General features: G+C 45.7%; 1 protein-coding gene across 1 annotated transcript in view; it reads right to left on the reverse strand.

Moving 5' to 3' along the window:
• KIAA1549L (KIAA1549 like) overlaps positions 1–22741 on the reverse strand; it is a 113075-nt gene extending 90334 nt beyond the window's left edge. The window contains exons 1-7 of the mRNA XM_057750495.1: positions 20475–22741; positions 19435–20052; positions 17256–17371; positions 14059–14278; positions 13093–13226; positions 6735–6897; positions 5163–5222 (exon numbers count right to left, since the gene is read on the reverse strand). Coding sequence (XP_057606478.1) covers positions 5163–5222; positions 6735–6897; positions 13093–13226; positions 14059–14278; positions 17256–17371; positions 19435–20052; positions 20475–22617 — 3454 coding nt within the window. The 5' untranslated portion in view covers positions 22618–22741. The remainder of the gene's footprint in view (positions 1–5162; positions 5223–6734; positions 6898–13092; positions 13227–14058; positions 14279–17255; positions 17372–19434; positions 20053–20474) is intronic.
• Between the last annotated feature and the right edge of the window lie 1819 nt (positions 22742–24560).

Below are 24560 nucleotides of genomic sequence, written 5' to 3' on the forward strand. Positions count from 1 at the left end.
GGCAAACCACTGGCCCTCTCGGAGTCTAATCCTTCTCTGTAAAGTGAAATAAGAAGGGCTACATCACAGCAAATATATTTCTAGTGGGCTTTAAGGTTGAGACAAGATAAGATGTATATAGCAGCTTAGCACAGACCCTGGTGCGTGGAAGATAAATGAAACCCTCTCTTCCCATGCCTCCCCCACTGCTCGGCTTCATCCAAACCTAGGGTATCTGTAATCAACAGGGAAGGCATTGATGATGGAATTCCAGGCAATGGCTGGTGCCTGGAGGAGGATTTTCATGAACACCAGGGCTGTCCTAGGACTGCTGCGGTCACTTATATGGTGGCGACTGCCTTTTACTACCTACCCCCAAAGCCAGCCCTTCCTCCAAGACCCTTGGGAAGAAGCACACTTCTCCCCAAACACACAAACGCTACTTCCAAACACAGTCATCCCTGAAAACAAAATGCTAAAAGCAATCCTCATCTTCTTAGAACAAAACTTACACGGGCTGGGGATGTAATACAAGATTTTTCATTTAGCAGAGTTTGTTCTGCTACAGTCCAGCCAAGGACTATTAACACCACCTGTCTACTGGGATCCGGAAATAGCTGGATATAGAGACTGTTGTTGTTCTGATCACATTCTAACAGGGCCAGAACAAGCAACGGATGACAATGAGATACAGAGAATGATGTTTAAACCGATCAAGAGAAAAACGAAACCCACAGCTGAGACTACGAAATTATTTCTTTGAAACCACAAACGCTAAATGATCCCCATGGAGCGTATAAAGCAGTTTCCCTTACGGGGCCCTAGTGAGGGACTCCCAGCTCAGCAGAACTCCTGCAAACAAAGATACAACATTCTTGCACTTCCCACTGTAGCAGGTCCCAAGAAGCCCCTCGGATGCTCCTGACACAGCTGTCAGGCTGAGGAAGGGCCAACCGGCTTCCTGACCCCAGAAGGAAGGAAAGACCGTGTTCTTGTGCGTTCAAAGACACCCCTCCCATAAAACGACAGCGCCAGCTGCTGAAGGATTACTTCTACGCTGGCCTCTCCTGACCCGTGGACAAGAGCGAGAGAGGGGACAGAGGCCGGTGGAGGGGCGCCGTCATGGGTTACTTTCCAGGAATCCCAGTGCTGATGTAAGGGCAGACATCAAAGAAGGGAACAGTCAAAGCCTCCAGGTGATGAAAACGTCCTAGAAATAGACAGTGGTGACGGCGGCACAGCATTGTGAGTGTACTTCATGCCGCTGAACTGTACACTGAAAAATGGTTAAAGTGGTAAATCACATGGTATGTGTATTGCACCACAATTTTTAAAATCGAAAGAAAAAACACCTCCAGAGAAGCTCAGGAGGCGGTGGGAACCTGCCACAGAGTTACATGGACTCAACAGCGGGGCAGCTCCCCCATGCCTCATTGCAAAGAGAATGTGTCCTTCTCAGGAGGCAGCTGGAGAAGAGCTAGGGGTTGGAGCCAGGGGCCTGGGCTTGAACCCTGATGCCCCCTTACTGAGTATTCTTGGGCAAGTTGCTTAGTTCCTCTGGGCTCCAGTTCCTTATCTGAAAACAGGTTATCATACGCTACTCCTGCTTGTATCATTGTGAAGAACAGAACACTTTATTTTAAAAAATGCTCCCAGTATAGTGCCATAAAGCACTTGAGAGGATGCCCATAAACTGTAGCTGTTGTTGCTCAAATGTGCCTCCTGCTTCGCGAGACACATCCTCACCAGAGGAAGGAATCGCCTGGAAAACACAGAGCTGTGTTCCAGGACTGTAGCTCCTTTCCTCTCCCCTGAAAAGCACACAGAACTCAGGCTCCTGGCCCTCTCTGCCTGCCTGGAAGGGAGTGGAAAGAGGTGTGCGCTCACAGCTCTCACAGCGACACGGAAGCAGTAAGGGGGGCTTGGACCCTGGCACAGAGGCCCAGGGACACCTCAGCCCCTCAACACTTCAGCCAGGGCCCTGGCCACCCACCCTTACCCACCACTGACTCAGCTCAGAGGAGGAGGCAAGTCCCAGCTGTGTTCCAAGCAGGTTTGTCCAGAAGATTTGGTGGCTGTAACATCACTGGTCTCTTACTCATTCTTTGTTTACAATTGCACTGGGCTCTAAGATTCTAACGATCAGGCCAAGTTCCGCCTCCTGTATTCAAGCTACGTTGTTTTATTCGTGGTTGAATCTCACACACTCAGAGCCAAAAGAACCTCAATGCTCAGCTCACATTTTTCCTGATTCTAAAGGTGAGGATGTGATGCCCAGAGGGCCTGAATTGACTTGCTCAAGGACACACTAGGTTAGTCAGTAGCAGAGCTGAGACCAGAGGAAATCCTGTAATTGCTGGGTCTGGGACATTTTAACTCTGGTGGGTGAAATAAAGACAGATGAACAAACCTAAGAGGGGCTCTCACCTCTATCAGGCAGCAGTATTAAGTCTGTACATCTCCACCCCGCCTCATATATACACCCTTGACCCCTGGATCCATGATGGCAGGGTAGCCCTCGGGTTCTCTGTAAAGAGCGGCTGCACGAATCACCCTAAGCCAGTGATTTTCCACCAAAGAGGGACCCACACTCAGGCAGGGGAGAAGTGGATAGTGTGCGAAACATATTTAAGTTTGGTTGGAAAACAGATGAAAACGTTAGGCTTTTATACTACAAATTACAGGGAGAAACGTTGCTTCAAATCCGCTTGGCTGTTCGCAATGAGCAGAAGACAGGGTGCCCAGGATGAATGTCTGGGCAAAGAGGTTATCCGAGGGACTATAGGTTTGAACGGGTTGAACAAAGCTATCTCACCTCTCAGTTCCCAATCTCCTACCCCTTCTGGAAATGATGGTAAAAGTTGGTGGTGGCTACCCACGGGTCTAGGAAGTGGTCATGGGCCAAAGGAAAGGCAGGAGGGTCATCCTGAGACCTGGACCTGTCCCCCCTCCCCCTGCCCCCAGCACTAATCAACTGATCCAATCAGCCCCAAACACAGTGATGGGGGCCACTGTGTACACGGAGTCCCAACAGCAGCAACAGTGATGGCAAGTGAGAGGTGCATAGGTGAGTGGGCAGGGGATCAAGTCCCAGCAGAATCCTGGAAACAAGACGATGTAAGGAGCTTTTTATTAAGGATATGTCACTAAAACAGGCAGGGCAAGACACAGGTACATGAGGAAAGGATAAAACGAGAGGTGGTCAAGGATAGGATGTCTTACCACTGAATGTAAATCTTAACGTTAAGAGAATAGGGGAAATGCCTGCAAGTGAAAAAGCAGCATTCCCTGTGCAGGAAACATGGTTTTGTAAACGTTACATAACCTGCTGGCTTCCACAAGGTGTTGCTGGGTTAGCATCGTCTCTCTTGGGCATAAACTCTGGTGGGTTGTTTTGTTTGTTGTTTCCCTTCTCAAACATTTCTTTAGTTGGCCTTCTTAGCAGGTAAAACAATCTCTACAGATCCATGGCTTTGCAGAAGAGAAAGAAATGCAATCTTCTGCAATTTAGGAGAGAGCCTGAGCAGGCTTCACCAAGCTCCTTCGTTAGTATTCCAGGCAGCAGCCCATCTACTGCTTGTTGAGGACAGCAAGGGACAGAGCAGACGGGGAAGGGAAGAGGGAGGTTTGGGAGGGCCTGCTGGTCCAGGCACATCTTCCTGGACTTGCAAGATCTTCCTCCCTACTTGTTATGGGCTGAATTGTGTCCTCCTCCAACTCCTATGTTGACATTTTAACCCGTAGGACCTCAGGATGTGACTGTATTTGGAGATAGGGTCTTTAAAGAGGCAATTAAGATAAAATGGGGTTAGGGTAGGTCCTAATCCTGTACGACTGGTATCCTTATAAGAAGAGGAAACTGAGACACAGACATGCACAGAGGGAAGACGCAGAGGGAAGAATGCCACCTACAAGCCAAGAAAACAACCTTTCTGACACCTGGATATTGAACTTCCAGCCTCTAGGGTTACGAGAAAATAAATTCCTGTTGTTTAAGCCCCCAGCCGGGGGTACTTTGTTACGGCAGCTCTAGCAGACAAACACCCTCCCGTCCTTCATCTTGAAACCGAGGAGGACCATTTGGGGCTCTGGGCATGGAAGCCTTTTTGTCCCTCGTTTCTTGTAGGCAAGACTCCAGCCTCCATGACCCTCCCCCGAGTTCCAAAGGGCAGATTCAAACAGTTGCTTATCAAGGGAGGAGCAGCCAGGAAGGCACCTGAGGCAGGATTAAAAGGCACCAGAGAAGCTCATCACTATTAGGAGACCGACCACCTGAGACCCTGCACACACCCTAATCTTATCAGTGACTCCATCCTTGAACTATTGCTATAAAACTCCTCATCAAATCCTCCCAGGTTGGGACACATAGTTTTTGAGGGGCACGAAACTGCTGTGTCCCCCTTTGCCTGGCAAAGCAATAAAGCTATCCTTTCCTACTTCACCCAAAACTCTGTCTCCAAGATTCAATTTGACACCGGTATACAGAGAAGCTGAGCTTTCAGCAACACCCTTTATGGCCTGGCTGGTCATTTTTCTTCCTACAAGCATCCGTCCTCTCTCTTTTCTTCCAATCCTTGCTTCTCTAATTTTCAGAGCTACAGTCCGGCTTTTGAAAAACACAAACAATAACTTTTTTGCTGTTTCATAAATCTCAGCTGGGAAATGTCAAGGAGAAAAAAAGAAAATGCCACCCAAACTCCTTTCTACTTCCATCCGCCCTCACTGTCAGGACACGTCTGGGCTCCACCAGGATCCGCGTGGGCGTGTCCAGGGAGAGAGAAAAGTGCATGCCTGGCATTCCTCTGACTTTTCGTTTGGGTTTTGTAGGGCAGTGCAGAAAGGCCTATGATCTTTAAACGAATACACAACCATTCACATGGACACGCCCCAGACATCCACAGCTTAATGCTGTCCCTTCTGATGGGTGCACATTTTGCAAAGAGAAGGCTCCTGGGCAGGACTCTCGTGGTAGCTGTTTTGAAATGGTTACTTAACACTCATCTTCAGTGTGATGTCTTTTCTTTTCTCAGCTCACCCTACCCACTTCTTATCCTAGGGAAGTAACTCCTTGGCTTATAACACAGGACCCCAAAAAAGATGCCAATCCTATCACTGAATGGCATGCAGTTTTTAAAAAGAAGCTAACCTGATAGGGTGAAAGGGGAAATGAAAGAAGAGATTACCTGTAATTACCCAATAGTCTCTGGTTGTTTCTGATATATCAAGGTTGGGGTATTCCAATGCTAAAACAAACAAGAAATACTCCAAATTACTTTCACAGGTTTTGTATGTAAATAGTTTCAGGGATATAGACACAGCTGACAAAATAACAAGCAGCTAAATCCTGCTTTATCATTCTTGGGAACTCTAGGACATACAGCCTGAAACCTGCTATTCAGAAAACAAAAATACTCAGTAAAGGGCTTTTGGGTGTCTGCTTTCGGTTTTTCCATCAAAACCTTCTTAAGCGAAACACTTTCATTGTCAAGACCTACAGCTAGAACCTATCTTAACTACAGCCTTCTCTTTAAAAATTATCCAACCATCATAACATTTTTAGGAATAAATTATTTCTTGAATGGATTTTTTTCAATGTCAAGGACTAAGTCTAGTAGCCAAATGCTTGTAAGAGATGGTCCCATCTCTTTACAGGTGTGGTGACCATCAGAGTTAGCACAATACCTGGCACATCGTAAGTACTCAATAAATCACAGTTGTGTTATTGTTATTATTCTCAGAATATCAAGATGATGAAAGAAAATAAGTTCTTCACTTGCTGCCAGGCAATATAACGCATCTTTCACGATACCATCTTTTCCATAAAATCCAAAGTCATCTTTCTTTAGATAATATGGGAATTCACAAAAGCTTGCCATTAAACAAACATTAAAAAAAAAGTCCAAGTAGCTACTATGTGCTAATAAGTACATTCACACACATCATCTCACTTATTTACAATAAAAAAAGCAACCATAGAAGGAAAGAGAAATAATTTTGCTAATACATGTTTAAAAAAAAAAACTTGCCCAGTGACCTTGAGAAATGTACCAATGATGAAATTTAAGAGCACAAATCTACTTCCTTTGGCTACTGAGTAAGTGTTTGGGTACAAAATGTAGGCTGCAGCATCTTCGAAGTCTATGCCTGCTGCATGGTAATGAGGATTATGTAACTGAAGCATTAGAGGAAGATGAGGCCACAAGCCTATGGGGACTTCATCAAGTGAAGTCACGATGCTGATTGCACATGAGTTGCATATCATATCTATAGCCCTGGCAAGGGCTGAAGGCCTGAGAACATTTGCTGATGGCAGAAATGGAGGAAACCATAGCAACCCAGATTGCCACAAGGACAGATGCCCCACCAGGCAGTTTTATAAGCTCAGAAGGCAGACTGCTTGGGTTCAAACCCCAGGTTCTACATCTCGCTAGCTATGTCAGAGTAGTCATCTTGTTAAACCTCTTGGAGTTTCAGTTTTCCCATCTGCAAAATGGGGCTAATCTTGCACCTACCTTATAGGGTGGTTGTGAGGATTAAATGAGATATGAGATAAGTGGAGGGTAAAAGCACATATAGCCAGTGCTTTTTTCAACGTGCAACAGAGTTCTCATCAATTCAGTCCCCACTGGTCACATATTTCAGTTGAGATTTTATGACAAAAGAGTTAGCACGTAGACTGGCACCATGGAGGTTTGCCAGGCAGATGAGGTCACGGAGAAGACAGCAGAGTCCCCGTAGGATGCAAACATACTCACGTTCGGCGATGGTGAGCGGCGGGTAGGTGAGGTAGAACCCCACCAGCTCAGCTGAGAGCTGGCGGAGGAGGCTGCTGGCCACAGTGCCGTTGAGGAAGGAGCTTCGATTGCACACCACGTACACCAAGGTGACGGTCTGGGAGGCGTTGGATGTGCTCACCATCTGAATCGACACAGGAGGAAAGGGGAGGGAGACATGCCAAATAAGATGAGGGTCTGTTTCATGGAGGCTGTGGGAGGAGAAGTTTAAGGAGAAGTTGAGGTTTAGGAATGAAAGGGAGGTGGGAAGAGAGCAAGGAAGAGACAAGAATAACAACAGCTGTCACTTACGGGTTGCTCGCTACGTACAAGGCATCGTGCTAAGGGCAGGTGATCTCATTTAATCCTCACGGCAACCCTAGGAGGTATATCCTGTTATGACTGCCTTTTGCAGAGGAGGAAACTGAAGCCCAGAATGATCAAGGGACTTGCCCAAGGTCACACAGCTAGTAAGTGATGGAGCCAGGATTCAATCCCAGGCAGCCTGACTTCACGTTTTAACCACTGGTGTGTGTATCTTTTCCAGGGGCTAAACGGTCTCAGGCTACTTTTATGGTTCTGAATACACACAATAGCACATAGGAATGATAAGTTTAAGGAGGGCTCAACTGCTCAGACAGAGAAAGCCTGCAACAAACTTTCGGGGAATTTTAAAGTTGAAAGGACAGGGGAATGCACGCTGTTGATTACCAACCTAGTCATGGCCAGCGTGACCGACTCTGATGACAAAAAGAATTTAGAAATGAAAAATAGCTTCTTTTAAAAAAGAAAACAGCTTCTTTAGAGAGCGATTCTGTTTCCTTCTGGTCTATTAATTCAATGTAGAATATGTTAATGTTAGTGTGAGATGGTATGGTTTTCTTCTCAAATCTTGGGTCAGTTTTTTAGTTATGAGGAAATGAGACTTTTTTGGGTCAATGTATACACAAAAATATCTCACAGATGAGTCTGAGAAACAGATGCAGTAGGAAGGCATTCTGCCTGGTGAGGCAGTCTTTGCGGGCTTCTGTGCTGGGTGTCTGCCCCTGCCCCCTCCAGACCTATCTGCCGCCCTGTCCTCACCCTGCTGAGTGCCCCTAGAGGCAGACCCCTGTGGACCACTCCTTGGCCCCCTGGCTTCAGCTACAGGGAGCTCAGGAGGATGCGGCCGAGGAGGAGGAGATGAGGTCAGAGAGTCGGTGTCGGGGACTCCCTCCGGTGAGGTCACAGCTCTGGTGGAGCAGCTCTAGCTTCAGGCTCCCCCAGACTACTCCCTCCCCTCACCTCATCAGCCCCAGCTGTCACAGCCTTGGAAGCGGCACTGTCTCTGTGATTTCGCTAGAGCCTACCCACACTTCCGCAAAGTCCTTCTCATTGCACTTTCCTGAAATTACCTTCATTTGAATGTGTCCTCTCTTTCTGCCAGGAACTGGTACCCAGTCTGTCCCAGACATTTGTGTGCTCAGACATAAATATCTCTGTAACATTCCTTTTCAATCTTACTTTGAAGAAGACCGTCAAGAGTAGCTTCTTCACGTTATTTTGAATTTTTCCTCATAAGTGGAAGTTCCTTTTAAATTCTCTAACACAGCACCTAGAGTCCCATGATTAATGATATACAGAGTCCATGTTTCTAGTCAACTCTTACTTCCTCTCCAGAAGTATTTTTGGAATGTGGTTTAGCCACAGGTATTCACGCCTCTTTCCCAAGGCACCAAGAAGAAAGGCACCTCTTTCTGAATAATTCAGAAGACCTCACTATACCGTCACCTAAAAAAATAGTAACTAAAATAACTTTGCAACCTTTATCTCTATTGTGAACATTCTACTTTTTGCTTTTCAACAAAACTAAATCTCACTGGATCCCCAAGAGTTTGCAGCATGGTATCTCTGTACATACTACACTCAACCCAGTAAGTTATACCTTTTTTCAGATGAGAATTTTTGTATTGAGGAGACATCACTGACATACAACACTATACTAGTTTCATACTTTTTTGTGGTAAAATACACATACTATTTTACGATTTTAACCATTTTAAGTGTGCAGTTCAGTGGCATTAAATACATGTGCAACGATTACCACCATCTCCAAAATTTGTTCATCATACCAAACTGAAACTCTGTACCCATTAAATAACTCCCCATTTCTTCCTCTTCCTAGTCCCTAGGAACCACCATTCTATTTTCTCTCTATATTAACTTGACAAAACTAAATACTTTTTATAAGTGGAATCATACAGTATTTGTCCTTTTGTGACTGGTTTCTTTCACTTAGCATGATGTCCTCAAGGTACATCCATGTTGTACCCTGTTTCAGAATTTCCCTCATTTTTAAGGATGAATAACATTCCATCACATGTACGTACCACACTGATTTATCCACTCCCCTGCAGGTGGACACTTAGGTTGCTTCCACCTTTTAGTTGTTGTGAATAATGCTGCTATGAACACTGGTGTTCAAATGTCTGTTCAAGTCCCTGATTTAAATTCTATTGGGTATATACCCAGAAATATAAATTGTTGGATCATATGGTAAGTCTATGTTTTTTGAGGGAATGCCATACCGGATTCCACAGCAGCTGTACCATTTGACATGTCCATCAGCAGGGCACAAGAGTTCCAATTTCTCCTTACCAATATTTGTTATTCTCTATTTTGCTTTATAATAGCCATCGTCATAGGTGTGAAGTGGTATTTTGTGGGTTTTATCTGCATTTCTCTACTGATCAGTCATGTTGAGCATCATTTCATGTGCTTATTGGTTAGCTGTATATCATCTTTGGAGAAATGTCTATTCAAGTCCTTTGCCCATTTCTCACTTGGGTTGTTTGGGTTTTTGTTGTTGAGTCATAGGAGTTCTTTACGTATTCTAGATATTAACCCTTTATAGATATATGATTTGCAAATGTTCTCTCCCACTCTGTGGGTTGCCTTTGATTATGTCTCTTAAGCCACAAAAGTTTTTAATTTTGATGATGTCTAACTTATTTATTTTTTCTTTTGTTACCTGTGCTTTTGGTATCATATCAACAAATCATTGCCAAAGCCAATGTCATGAAGCTTTTCCCCCTATTTTCTTCTAAGAGTCTTACAGTTTTAGCTCCTACATTTAGTCTTTTGTCCATTTTGAGTTAACTTTTGTATACCGTGTTAGATGAGGATCCAACTTCATTCTTTTGTCTGTGGATATCCAATTTTCCTAGTACTATTGGTTGAAAAGACTGTCCCTTCCCCACCAAATGGTATCATCAAAAATCATTTGACCGTATATGTAAGGGTTTATTTCTGGGCTCTCTATTCTGTTCCATCGGCTCATATGTCTGTCTTTAGGCCAGTACCATACTGTTTTGATTACCATAGTTGTGTACTAAGTTTTGAAATCAGGAAGTGTGAGACTTCCAACTTTGCTTTCCTCTTTCAAGATTGTTTTGGCTATTTGGGGTCCCTTGATAGTTCACGTGAATTTTAGGATGGATTTTTGTATTTCTGCAAAAAATATCACTGGAATTTTGATAGAGATTGCATAGGGATCGTTCTTGGTAGTATATGACATCATAACAATATTAAGTCTTCCAATTCATGAGGACAGAATGTCTTTCCATTTATTTGTGTTTTATTTACTATACTCATTATTTTTACAGCTAAGAAAAGTATGACCATTCTTGGGGGCTGCTTGATAACAACTTCATAAACAAGAAGAGATCCATACGCCTGAAGCCAAGGTCATATCACTGTCCCCTGATAGTAACGCCCTGTCCCTTGCAAGGGACACTTTCCCATTACCCCTCTACTCTTAGACTCGTGTAGGTTCTGACCTCATCTCTTACTTCCCATTCACCCATGCTGTGATTCATTTAGCTAATCAGACCCACAAAGCTGACGGAGTGGAAAGCTGTTGTTTTCATTCTTCGTATCCATTCTCCCTTCTTCTATGTCAGCACCACAATTTTCCTTGGGGAAACACCTCTTCTCTCCTATCAGTTCATGTGCTCTGGGTGGAGTTGCCCCACTCAGGTTCCAGGAGTGGGCATCTCAGCCAGACTTAGCTGACTGAGACATTTCATATCCTCGACCACAGTTACTGGTCCAGAAATGGGCACATGATCCAAGAGGGTTCAATGAAACCTAATTCCAGGATATTGACTGGAATGACACAAAAAAAGCACTCTGGTTCCATGAAACTGTAAGCAATAAGGATGAGGCAAACCTGGAGGTGCCAGGGGCCTGAGGATGATGCCAACCCAGAGCAAGGCAAGCCAAGAGATGAAGAGAGAACTTCATGAAGAAATCAGGTAAGCACCTGGATCCAATAGTTCCTGAAGTAAGAAGCTGTGAACCTTTCAGTTACATGAGCCAATCACTCCCTCTTTTTGCATAAGCCTTGTGAGCTTAGATTCTGTCACTTATAATCAAAAAGTCCTAACTGAGTCTACTATAATCTAGCCCCTAATATCAATGTTATACAAGCAAAAAATAAGGTCACTTTTTCAATGACTCTCCAAACAAATTAAATATTTACATGGTCTTATTCCACAAAAGATCCCAGGTGCCCCACAAATTATATTTAATACAATAAAATGGAAATTTATTAATTACAAAACCAGGTCCTGAAAAAACAGATTAAAGATGACCCTGGGGGATGATTAGCATGTAGCAAACTATGCATGATATAGGGGCCCAGAGGGTTATTAAATCCACACAACAAACACAACAACTCTGGCTCTGGGCTTCCTGTCAGCCAAGGTAAAAAGTGAAAGAGAGTTAATAAAACAATTCACCCAATTATCCACTCATATCAAGAGCAGTTGATATGTTCCAGAGCATCTAAAATCTATTTAGATGCAATTTTTTAAATTGCTCGCTGTAGTCTTTTCCAAGGAATGTTTGTTACTTGCTTTATACAGTTTCATCTGTATGACTATCATACAATAACACAAGAAAGGCTTCTTAAGGCCAAGGGCAGCTTATTTATCTTGGTGTCCCTTTCAGTGACTGATAAAGAGAAGCTGCTCAATAAATCTGTGCTTCCTGAATATAATTAGAATATGTTCTGCTGCCAAGCTCCAATAAGACTCATGTACCTGTGAGGATCAGAAATGCAGTCAGAAAGAAAAAGATCTCCCACAAAGGAGCTGAGTCACACTCCTTACATAAATCTTATGTTTGTGACATGTTTTTAGATCTTTGTCTAATATGAACCAAATCATAATGAGATACTTCCTTATATACTTTGGGTGAATCTAGAAAAGAACAACTGCTCATTCAAATTAAATTGTATGCTTTCCACATCATACTGGCTTTGCTGATAATTCACTTACGCTAAATGTCAATTTTTAAACCACTGGGTTTAATTGCAAAGGCTTTTAGTTCAGTAAAAGCAGAGACATTGGTTAGTACAGAAAATTAGGGAAACTCAGGGGCTGGATGAATATAATTAAGAAGCATCTGTCTTTAATGAGATATCTTTACAATTGTAAAAAATGGGTCTGAGAAAGACTTTTGGTAGCACGTCTACTGTAAATCCAGGAAGTTGAAATACAATATATCAGGAGTGGGATTGCCCTGGAAAATAATTCATATGCTCGCCAAAAATTTCACCAAGGATCCCATGTCTGCATTGCACTGGTGCTAGCAGAGCATGGTGGGTTAGAGTATGGGATTTGGCTCAAGGCCTAATTCCATTCCTTACCAACTGTGTGACCTTCTGGACGTTTCTTACCTTTCTCAGTTCCATCTTCTATGAAATGCTGCTAATAACACCTCAGAAGGATGTCTTGAGTATTATGTAGCAAAACATTTGTAAAACACTTAGCACAGTCCTGGCACATAGTAAGCCCTAAATATAAAATTGTGTGTGTGTGTGTGAGCTAAGGTGATTGTTCACCTTAGCTTGTGGATGCTTGGAAAATAACTCAATGAAAATCACAGAATAGGCAAATCTTGATGAGTTAGCTACTTAGAAATGATTCATTTCATATGTGACATTTGACATGCAGAGTATATTCTAGTTCATTTTTTAAAAATAATAAATGTATTAGAAAGGCTTGAGGAAACTTCACATGGGAAAATAAATATAAAATCCCAAATCAGAGCAGGTACACAGTGTCACAGCATCTCTCTTGTCATGACCACACCCCAGACATCCTCATCATTGCCAGGCCTGACTCAACTCAGTGGCCCCCAAATGGCACCTTCTCCTGTCGACATCACATGCCCGAACTACAAAGCTGCATTTACACCAGGCAGCACTGAAATGGGGGTCAAAATCACTTCTTGCCAACATTTGTGTTCCAGATGGCCTCTGTCAACTACATAGCTGAAGCACCCTCCTCCTTACCTGAATCGTCAGGTTGCTTTTAGTATTCAAAACTTTCCTCTCGGCATCCTGGAAGGCCCTCTGTAGCCTCTGTTCCATCGTCTGAGCAAACTTGCAGGACTGTATGTTGTCGGACTGGCTCACAAACTGTAGCACTAGAACGAGAATGATAAATCGGCGCTCACCAAAGCTCTGTGTCTTAGCTCCTTGAACTTAATAGCAGTCATGATATAAAACGGCATGATTTTACACCAGAGAAAGCAGGCAAATAAGGACAGTTGTAGTTTTGGAAGTGGCTCTTAAAGTGATTTATGACAGAAGAATTAAAAGCGTGATCAAACCTAAGATTCCCTCCAATGCAAAGGATTTTGTGATTTCATTTGATTGGCACATGGAGACATCTGCTCCAAGACAACAAAATGACTTAAGAGTGATCATGCCTTCTACTCCTTTGGAGGGGAGAAAAAAAAAAAAAAACCACAACGGACCTGCATGACTAAGTTGTCCAAGTCTTTCAATTTCAATAGTTCCTCTACTCTTGTTGTTTACAAACCACAAGATCAGAATCACCAGGGAGTTTGAAAGGAAGATGCTAAGGCCAAAGCTCAGCGATTCTGACTCAGGGGCATCTGGAAGACGTTGCTGCAAAGCATAGATTTTATGGCTGCTCAAGTCTGCCCAGTATCCACTGGTAAACAGGAAAACAGTACAGTGCTCGATGCTCATAACTACTGTATACTCACAATTACGTAAATTGGGAAGAAAGATTCCCGTGAAGGAATATTTCTAATGAATCCAGGTTGGAAAAGTTTAGGTTCCTGTGCTGGGAACTTGGACATTTGATTAACAAGGCCCTTGGAGGAAGGTACACGGGGACTCTAAGAAATGACCGAGCAGCTAGTGATGGAGTTTTCAAACAGGTGTCCTCTCTTGGTACCGCCCCCAATCCCAGAACAGCTAGGCATCCTGTCCTTCTGAGTTACTTGCCTGTTTTCAGCTGCAAGTAGCCTGCAGGCTGGGGAGTCCACGGAGAGGCAAGTACTGCCACAGACTGCAAGTTTGGGGTGTGTTGCTTCAGATCCGCAGTGACGTTGCTTATCCCATAAACGCCCAGTGTTTCAATCACAGCAGCAGGCAAGTAGACCAACCTTCCTTTGGTAGCATAATAACCAACTGTGATGTTGTGAGAATGTTCCAGAATGTCCACCTACAAAACAAAGGGACCCACAGAACTCAGGGTTCATTTCCACAGTACTTTAGTTCTTCTCGGTGTTTCTCAGAACCACAACTGTTACTCAGCATGACTGGGGAATAGGACGCTCTCACTGGGCAAATATTTTAGCCATCCCATAAGACTACGGGGATTGGCAAGTCTCAAAATATCAGAATACAACAAAATATAATTTATATCAAACCTACGGATATAGGATTAAATCTATATTTAATTTAATTCTGGGATAGAATTAATTCTGCCGGTTGGTTGGTTTGTTCATTCCTTGAATGCCTCAGTATAATCCTGTGAGCATCATTACCATCCAAGAAGGCAGGCAGGAGACGGCAGGCAAAAGAGATCCCCAGGGAATGGAATGCTGGGAAAAACAGCTGTATCACATTTCTCATCACTTATAAACATTAAAAGGCAGGAATGACAGATTAAGCGGGGACCTCTTCAGGACAGGGGTCAGGTAGTAAACAAGGTGAATTCCTCTCTTTAGAAGCTGAGAGAAGAACTGTTCAGATTTAACTCCATCCCTGCCTTGTAACTGCTTCAAGACCAAGGCAGGGATGGGCCATGGGAAGTTCCTCTTACAGCTGAGTCCTAAGGGATGTTGATGATCTGAGCTCTTTCTGTCCCAAGTGGAAGGTTTTGAAACTTTCAGTTTTATTTTATTAACGTATTTTATTTTCTTTTTGCTTTCCTATTGTTTTATATCAACAGTTCAGGATGGTTTTTTTTTGGGGGGGGGGTGCTTTATTTATTTATTTATTTATTTATTTATTTATTTATTGGCTGTGTTGGGTCTTTGTTGCTGCACACGGGCTTTCTCTAGTTGCAGTGAGCCAGGGGCTACTCTTCACTGTGGTGCACAGGCTCCTCATTGTGGTGGCTTCTCCTGTTGTGGAGCATGGGTGCTAGGCACGAGGGCTTCAGTTGTTGCAGCACACAGGCTCAACAGTTGTGGTGCATGGGCTTAGTTGCTCTGTGGCATGTGGTATCTTCCTGGGGCAGGGATTGAACCCATGTCCCGTGCATTGGCAGGTAGATTCTTAACCACTGAGCCACCTAGGAAGTCCCAGTTCAGGGTGTTTTTAACACCTGCTTTCCTCCCTTTATTCTTGCAGCTCCATTAGGAGTGTCATGTATATTTGCCAAAGAAACCAAGACAATTGATTTTGCAGCAGGCTGGGTGTGCCTTTGCTTCCTCCACACTGTGTGCTCCCCAGCACCTTGTTACATGGAGGTGGTGTTCAAGGTGACTTTCGGTGGGACAAGAGATATTTCTGGATGGAACATGGACTGAGCACCAAATGCCACCAAATCACCCAGCAAGAAAGTGACTCCCATTCCAATCCTTCTAATTACCTCAACGAGCAAGTCTCAGTTTGAGGATAATTGACTTTTAACACCTCTCTATTCCTTGCTAATCGTATTTTTAAACAAACAAAGGGACACCCGGCCCAGCCTTAATGCCTTCTGCCAGCAACAATGTCTAGCTTGAATTTAACAGGTTGTCTCCACTATTTTCATTTTCATTTTCATTTTTGAAAAATTTCGGCCGCACCTCGTGGCTTGCAGTATCTCAGTTCCCTGACCAGGGATTGAATCCGGGCCACGGAAGTGAAAGCGCCAAATCCTAACTACCAGACCACCAGGGAACTCCCTATTTTCATTTTTATGATTACCTTTTATTTGTGGCAAGTGATCTTGATTTCCATTTATGGTGGTAATATCAAACATCCTTCCAAAAGAAATGTGTTTAAATGGTTTTTTAAAAAATTTTTTGGAGTATAGTCAATTTAAAATGCTGTGTTAGACTCCGCTGTACAGCAAAGTGAATCAGTTATGCATATACACACATCCACTCTTTTTTAGATTCTTTTCCCATATAGGCCATTACAAAGTATTGAGAAGAGTTCCCAGTAGGTCCTTATTAGTCATCTATTTTATATATAGTAGTGTGTACATGTCGATCCCAATCTTAGTGTTTTTTAAATAAACGCTGATTTTAAAAAGCCTAATATGTACTAATTGTCACGCGGTCTGTGATGATATGCGAAAAAGGCAAAAACTATGACAGTAATTTGCAAACGACCAAAGTTTAGTGAAAACTGTCTCAGGTAACTACATGCAAATATTCACATTTTCAAATTTCAAATAAAGTTTCTTGTTCAGAAACCACAGATGCTTCTCATGGAGAGAACTTCTTTTTCTTCTTCTTTTTTTTTTTTTTTCAGAATTATATAAAAGAGATTAGCAATGACCAATGCACTGTGTACCCAATCCCCATCCTAGTCCTTGGTGTGGTGGTGGGGAAGGACCACTAATCTGAATGCAGCTGTGGTACAAATCATCAAAGGAGGAAGCCAGAGCAATATTTTTTTTTTTACTGCTTTAAAACTTGGAATCAAACCAAAAGGGTGTAAAGCAAGGATTCTACCACTTGGGTATGCCATCGAAATCAGCTAGTGGTTGTTAAGGGTTACTTGGCATTAAAGTGTTTCGAGAAAAAAAATGTTTTCTTCCCTGTCTGCTGCTGGCAATTTTAGCAAAGTTGGACTCAATTTACAAGTCAGAGTAATTTTTAAATGTCCAGAAATAAATCACTAATTGTTTACAATGGTGAGCAAGATAAAGGAAAAAGCAATGAAGGATTTCTGCAAAATTACACTGACACAATTAAATACTTTCCCCAAATAACAGGATAATGGGACAATTTAAAACAGTACATCCAGACTTTAAAGAAAAAAAACCACTAGACATAAGGCAATTATCCTTAATTTTCCATCTCAGAATTTGACCTTCTTCTCCAGCTACCACGCATTAGCTATTTGCCAAAATGATGAAAGATCCCACTTCTGTTATGGCTATGGTACCCAGGGAGAAGGAAAACAATTTAAACAGACTCTGGACCCAAGAGGAAGATGTGGATGAATGAGCCTGGTTACAAAAGCAGGGGGCTTACATGAGCCGAGACGTCATTCTGGTGGAACGCCTTCCGCAACGCCTGTGTGAGCCCTCTGGCTACATTGAACTTCAAGGTTTCACTGATCTGCACTCTCCTTTGAGTCAAAAAGAGAACTGAGGGGTGAAACAGAAGCATGCAATCAGTGTGTGGCAGCAGACCTCCTAATTAATGAGCCCCCCTCCCTTCCCCAGCCACCCGCCACCTCCTACAGGTTCTGAGCAAAGCTGATGAGCACAAGTCAGACTAATGGCGGGGGGGTGCACGTTGATGTGGCAACAGCTCTGTTGGTCCTGCTCTAGTACTAAGGAAAGAAGGCCCCAGAGATCTGCGTGGCCGTAGTGGAGAGAGAACTAGTACACTATTGGCACTTCACTTCTGACCCATGCAGCCTCTGACTCTGAAAGCCAGGCTAAGCCGTGCCTGCCCTTGACAAGTCTACATGCAGGGAAACTCCCGCAACAGCATCCCTGAGAGTCTCCTTAAGTGCAGGCCCTGCCTCCTAAAATAGCCTAAATCAACCCTGCATCAGGAGGTGCAGTCCCCACCCCACAAGCGGGACGGAGACAGGGATGGAGACCTGGCACGGAGAAGAGGCATTTGCGATTGAACATGACACGTGCAATTTGAAGGGAAGCCTAGGATGTGGTTGGAGGCCCTTGGAGGAGCATCCAGCCCTGACCTGGGCAAGGGGATGGGGATCAGGGAAGGTTTCCGGAAGGAACTGATGCTTCCACTGAGTCTTGGGGGATGGTGCATGTGAGCCCGGCCAAGGCCGGAGGGACTGCCCCGCCACTCCCAGCAGAGGGAAGACCGAGTGCAAAGGCACAGGGGAGAGAAGTGAATATTTCAGTCTACAAGTTCAGGCTTGGTCCTGAGGGCAGTGGGGAATGAAGGGTTTAAAGCAAAGGCATGCATTTTAGAAGGCTCCCTTGACTGCAGCCTGGAGAACAGATGGGAGGGTGGGGGGGAGTCTGAAGGCAGAGAGAGAAATTTAGGTGAGCGACGATGACAGTGTGAACCAGGGAAGCAGCAGTGGGGGTGGAGGGAAGAGGTATTCAGGAGGCAGAACTGGAAGGAACTGGTGGTTGATTGGGGGCGGCTGGGGTGAAGGCAGGTTGTGAACAAGAGGGAGGGAAGAATGTTCCAGATTTCTGCATCTAGGTGGCTGAGGGTGCCTGCCACTCAGAGGAGGAGGCGGAGATCTGGAGGGGGGCGGGGGGGGTGGAAAACCAGATGGTATGATTTCTTGAGAAGTTGAAAAAGATACCATGCTTTCTGCTGTGCCTCGTTTCACAATTTCCCATTTTAGAATAAGATATGTCTCAAGAGATAATTTCATTTAATTCTTTGCAGGGTGAAGAGGAAGGCGGGACATGAGCATTCAGCATTGGCATGCTCTTGCAAATAATGTCTCATGCTTTTTATAGCAGACACTACCACACTATTAAAAGCATCCTGTGCCTTCTTGGCCCGTTTGCTGCAACTCGGAGGTGGGGGCTGAAAAGACAGCACCCGACTTTTTCAAGAAGGTCTCTTTTTAACATCAGAAGAAACCTCGAGGGGCCGACCTAGTGTACTGTAGCTGCACTGTTAGTAACTGCTGGTTGAGAAAATACAGGACAGAAAGCCCTTCTGAGTCCTGTAGCCCTTCCCCAAATTTTGTATTTTACCAATCACATCATTCATGCATGTGGAAGTGCATCACTGATTCACTCTGTATGGAAACCTTGATGCACATTTGCTTTCTCAGACTCACTGGCAGAACTGGTTTCCCAGGGGCCTCCTATCAGGATGGATCCCAGGACTAAAATCTGTATCCCATGATGTCCTTCCCCTCTGTCACTTAATAAAGATCAGGGCTTCTCAACCTCAGCACTATGGGATGTTTTGGGCTGGGTTATTCTGTTGCCTGACTGTCCTGTGCACTGAAGGATGTCTAGCAGCATCCCTGGTCTCTAACTCACTAGATGCCTGCCACACCCTCTCTACCCCCCAAGCTGTAGACACCCCAAAACATCTCCAGACATGGCCAAATGTCACCTGGTGGCTGGGTAGGGGGGCAAAATGCCCCTGGTTGAGAACCACTGATCTCAAAGAAATCTAATAATTGTGCTATACCTCTGAGGCCAAGATGCACTTGCTGCTTTCAGGTCAAATCAGGACAGTGGACTCTTACCTGTCTTCACCAGGAGTTTACTGGACATCTGACACTCCAGGTTGGACACCATCTTGCCAGTCGTGACCATGGCAGTGGACACAGCGGGAAGAGCAGCATCTGTATTTTCTGCTGACAAGGGCGGCATCCGCGTGGCCCTTACTGGTGCGGTGACGGACGTCAAGGCTGCCGTGATCGTCAGCGGGCGTGCGGTGGACACCTTGGGCATGTCTGGGTTGGTGGGGTTTGGGAAGCCCAAGTGCATGGCTTGTGGTTTCCTGGGGAGGTGTGTGGTGGACAACAGGCCAGAGGCCGCCCCCGTGTTCCCTTGCATGGCTGTGTGGGTGCTCAGACTGTGTGCTGTTCTAGCAAACATGTAGGTCGGCGTGAACGAGAAAGCTGGATGGGCTGCCCCTGGTGTCACCTTTGGGCCAGATGCTGCACTGTTTGTCATGTTTTTAGCTACAGCAGTGGTCCAGCTGCTCTTGACTAATCCCGAGGCCACGGCTGAAGAGCTGCTGCCAGTGCCCTCAGCAACCAGGGCTGCAGACAGCACCAGTGGACTTGATTTCCGAAGAAACAGCGCAGTTGCTGCTGGTGCTGCTGTCGGTTCCGCCTCGGGCGACAGTGAGGAGTCCACTGCAAAGAGAGAAAAAGCAAAGTTTGTCACTGGCCCAGAATTCGCACACCATTTGTGGGAATGAATGGATGTAACTTATGGGTTTGCTGGGGTGAAAAGTCTCTGAGCACTGGAATTTAGACAAAACAGCTTTAGGTTCGTTAAGTTGATTAACTGTAATGAGAATGCCACTTAGAGCGAAGCTATGGTTGGAAATAAGGACACTCAAATTCTGAATACTTTCCGAAAATCAAGTTGACAGACGATCAAGGGCCTGGCTGTCTGGACTGCTAACTCCTTCATCATCCTGAAATCTGGTGTGTCTGCTCCTTCTGAGGAAAGCTGGGTATCTGTGCTGAGCTTGAAGATGCTTTGGTCCCAGAACAGTCACACCTGTTTTGGGGGGTACTAGGAAACAAACTACCTGCATTAGTGGCTGCACCTGTCCATTTCTCGGGGCGCTGAGACGCCAGCAGTGCTTTGGATGGGATCCTGGATACGGCACTGGTTGACAGAGGAGATTCAGCAGTAGAGTGGTATTTCAGGATGCTCTGGAATAGGGGGAAAGCATTCATCACTGGAGATGGATAGATGTCGCCAGAAATTTGGAAACTTGTATCCATTCCAGCTGAAAGCATTTCCCGCAAGCTAGCTATGGACGTTTGACTTGGAGAGGTCAGCACAAGAGGGTGTGTTGGGCGGGCAGGCAGCTGTAGATAGGGATGAGGCACCGAATGTTGACTTATGGATGGGTTGTCTTCAACCTCAGCTGTTTGGAAGTCTCTGGAATAGTTGTTAGTGTTTATGGATAAGAAGTCTGCATGGCTTCCAACCATGGTAATGTCTGATTTTTGGACAGGCTGGTTAGTGCTCGTACCAGAGACTGGATCCTGAATGCTAAAGCCTTCTGCACTTGCTAAATACCCAACATTATCTTTGAAATCCTGAGATTTTATTGTACTGGCAGCGGAATTTAAACCACCGTGAGCAGTGGTTGAAGCTGAGTGAGTTTCCCAACTTGTAGAGTTAATTGTGTGCCCACTCACACCATAGTTTGTTTGCTGCAGCAAGCCAGATATCATTGGTTCTGTGGAAAGGGATCCAGTTTCTGCTGCAGGAGAACGCCAGGAAACATCTGTGATTGCTGTCTTCTTCATGTCTCCCACTGCTGAGAAATCATAGACCTCACTAGAGGAGGGAAATGCTGTCACCTGTTTGGAAGCTGAAAGTGGCAACTGAGAATGGTCCGTCACAGCTGTGTGAGTCTCTGGCTTGCTGCTGGAAAATCTACGAGATGGGGAAACAGTCTGGGTGGCTTGTGCAAAGGGAATGGAAGATGGAGGTAATTCTGAAGGCAGGAGGTTTGTTCTTGGTGGTATGTCTGTCGAAACACGATCAGTGCTAAAATCAGAGGTGAATCCACTTACAGTGTGAAGACTTGGACTCTCTTTACTTGGAAGGATCTGGAGAGCAACTGTCAAATTTGCCTTTTCATTTTGCTTTAAAACAGCTGTCATGCTATCTTCTTTCTGCAGGGGAAATGTCCAAGTCGTGGAAGGCAGATTAGGAAACGTGCTCGAGAGGAGGAAGTCTGTAGCTGCCACAGGAGGGGACCCATCACTGCCTGCTTCTTGAGGAGCTGGCCTTGGGGGCATGGCGGATGGAGGGGCATGATTCCGTGCCAGCTGGAGGGGAGCAGGCGTGGAGGGGAAGTCTGCTGTTGCACTGCTTGGTGGGGATGTGAGAACCGCCCCAGAAAGGATTTCTTGCCCTCGGCTGGCTGTGGTGAGAGGCAGAGAAGAAAGCACCGAAGGGGAAGATGTGTGTTCTGCTGAAAGGGGAGGCCCTTTGGAATTCTCTGGAGCTGCTGACAAATGCAGGGGGCGGGCAGACCTCTTTGCAGTAGCAGGGGCTGCCCTTTGGCTGATCACTCCCCCTGCCACTGATTCTGCCGTCTGGACCGGTGAAGAGGCAGCCTCACGGGTCACGGCACTCTGAGCTGGCAGAGACACCCCATCATGTGCTCTTCCAGCCACCTTAGCTCCAACTGGCTGCATGGATGCAGGACGCGGAGCCACTTCCAACATCGATGGTGAGGATGTTCCACCTGGAAGTTGAAGAAGACCTCCAGGTGCCAGGGGAGGGGGAGACAGATGTGCCAGGGCTGCCGCGGAGCTCAAAAACACAGGTGTGGGGGAGCCCGCTGAGTGGGGACCCTCTGCTGGGCTTGAGGACCCAGAAAAACCTAGACGAGGGATGCCCATTAAACCCTGGGCATGCTTGGGAGGTGTGCGGTCCATCTCCTCAGCAAATGGGTTTAGGGGTTTAGCTACACTCTGACTTGAGGAGGAGTCTGTTGGAGCTGTTTGGGGGTATAAAGGCACTCTGGTGGATGGCGCTGCTGGCTTAGAAAAGATGATGGAATGAGGTGAGTCGGGAGCCAATGAAGAAGAGGATGAGAGGAGAGCGGCCGCCCTCAGGGAATGTAGTTCTGAAATGGAAGACGTCCCTACCCACGGTGGCCGGGATGCGAGGCCAGCACGGAAGGACGTCACCGGTGGGAGAGTGGACAGTGGGGGAAGCATGCTGGTGTGAGGCAAACCTGACACGGCGGCTGCTTCTCTTCCCCCTGGAGGTCTTGGTTGGACCAGGGACTCGGTGGAATCCTTGGAAGGCGCGAGGGAGGCGCTAGGCCCACTGCCTTGGTAAGGGGAAGGAGAGAAGTCCCCGTGGGCCCGAGCTCGGCGGTGTGACTTGGGCGGAGGCGTCCGGGCAGACTGCGGCCAGCTCGTGTTGTCAGGGGTCGGTCCCGGCACAGGCTTCGTTCTGTCCACCGCGGAGGAAGACTGGACTTCGGAGAAAGGCCATGTTGGTGAAATCGGCAACAGTTTCCCACGAGGAAATGCCTCCGGGGTTGGGGTGACAGCGATCTGTAGGTTGTCCGTTCCTGTGAAACGAAATATCGAACAGTCAGGCATCAGCTAATCATAGGTCCCAGAGAGAGGGTGGGCCAGACAGGCACCGCCTGGACCTCACAGAGCTTCCACCCCATCACAGAAGACTCATTAAACACATTCAGATGATAACTTAGGTAATTACCGACATGCAGATGCTGCAGCTAAGCTACAGGGCAGGGTTGCTGAGAAGTGGTGTCTGACGAAGTGACGTTTAAGCAAAGCTGTGGAAGATACTTGTGTATTTTAAATCTCTTTTCTGTTCCATCTACGAGGGTTGGACTGTGAAACTCACAGCCAGAAAAGCAAAGACGAACATGGCTCCCCGCCACAGCCAAGGACACCAAAATAAACCTCATCCAAGATTGCAAAATGCAAAAGGAAAGGACGGCGTATCTGAATGCAAATCCGTTTCTCAGACCCTACGGCACCTCAAGCACAATAACTCAGATTGCCTCTGTTTGGAAAGATGGCACTGAGGAGACATATTTATCTTGTTGGATTTAAAAGGATTCCTGATGCTATCGTTCACACCATGTCAAATGGCAAAGGGGATTTCTTTCAAATTAGGCTATTTCCGAGAGAAGAACTATTCACATCTCACCTAAGACCAGAGACACCTCTCACTAGGCCTGCTGTCACTACCGGCACCTGCAGGGAAACCAGAACTGTCAGCACTAATGTGCGAAACCGCAGGCAGAGAGGCGAGGAGACAGGGCACAAAATGGGACTCCGCAGGAAAGGAGGCAAGGAAATAACTGATCTGAAATGCCGGGGATTCCACGCTCGGGAAGAGAGACGACATCCTGCTTGAGGATTCTCTGATCCCCCTTTCCACAGCGGTGCCAATGGTCCTGATGACCCCAGGGGTGGCCAAGTGCCCTTAAATAACATTTTAAATTAAAAATAACAAAGACAAGGTAGTCCTAGAGCTTTCTACATTACTGGCCTAAAAAACGTTAGAATCATCTGATAGAAGCAGACAAACCAAGAGCCGAAGTCAGAAGACCTGGGTTTGCGCGCCCCCTCTGGCCACCCGCGCTGTGTGTGCATCTGTGGACGGCTGTTGCAGGAGTGAGGGCAACAGGCACGCTCTAACTGCCCCACCAGCCGGCTGCGAGGAACACAGGCAATCATGGAGGTGGAAGGAGGGGCTCCCCAAGCAGAAAAGTACCAAAGAAATGCTAAAAAAAAAAAAAACCCAAACACTAAGCCAGTGAGCAGTCCCTACAGGCTCTAAGTCCTTGTGGGGTTTTTGTTGTCATTTATTTGCTTAACAAAAGAGGACACTATGGCCCAGAGAGGACACCACTGCCAGAAGCCACATAACCCATCAGGGACAGAAGAAGGTCCAGATGCGAGGCTTCCTGTAATGTCTTCTTCCCAGCTGCTTGTCCCAAGCCAGTTCTAGTCTTCACCCCCAACCCCATTGTATCCTGCCACAAGAAAACCAAACAACTAAAGCTGAAACCTTCAAATATTTGAGCTTCAAGAATATGCAATATACTCTGCAGTCACAAAAGCTAAACAGTGATGGTTTTTCTGAAATATTGTTTTCAGTGTCATTTTTTTAA

This window comes from Hippopotamus amphibius, chromosome 9, assembly GCF_030028045.1.
Source record: "Hippopotamus amphibius kiboko isolate mHipAmp2 chromosome 9, mHipAmp2.hap2, whole genome shotgun sequence".
Classification (NCBI taxonomy): Eukaryota; Metazoa; Chordata; class Mammalia; order Artiodactyla; family Hippopotamidae; genus Hippopotamus; species Hippopotamus amphibius.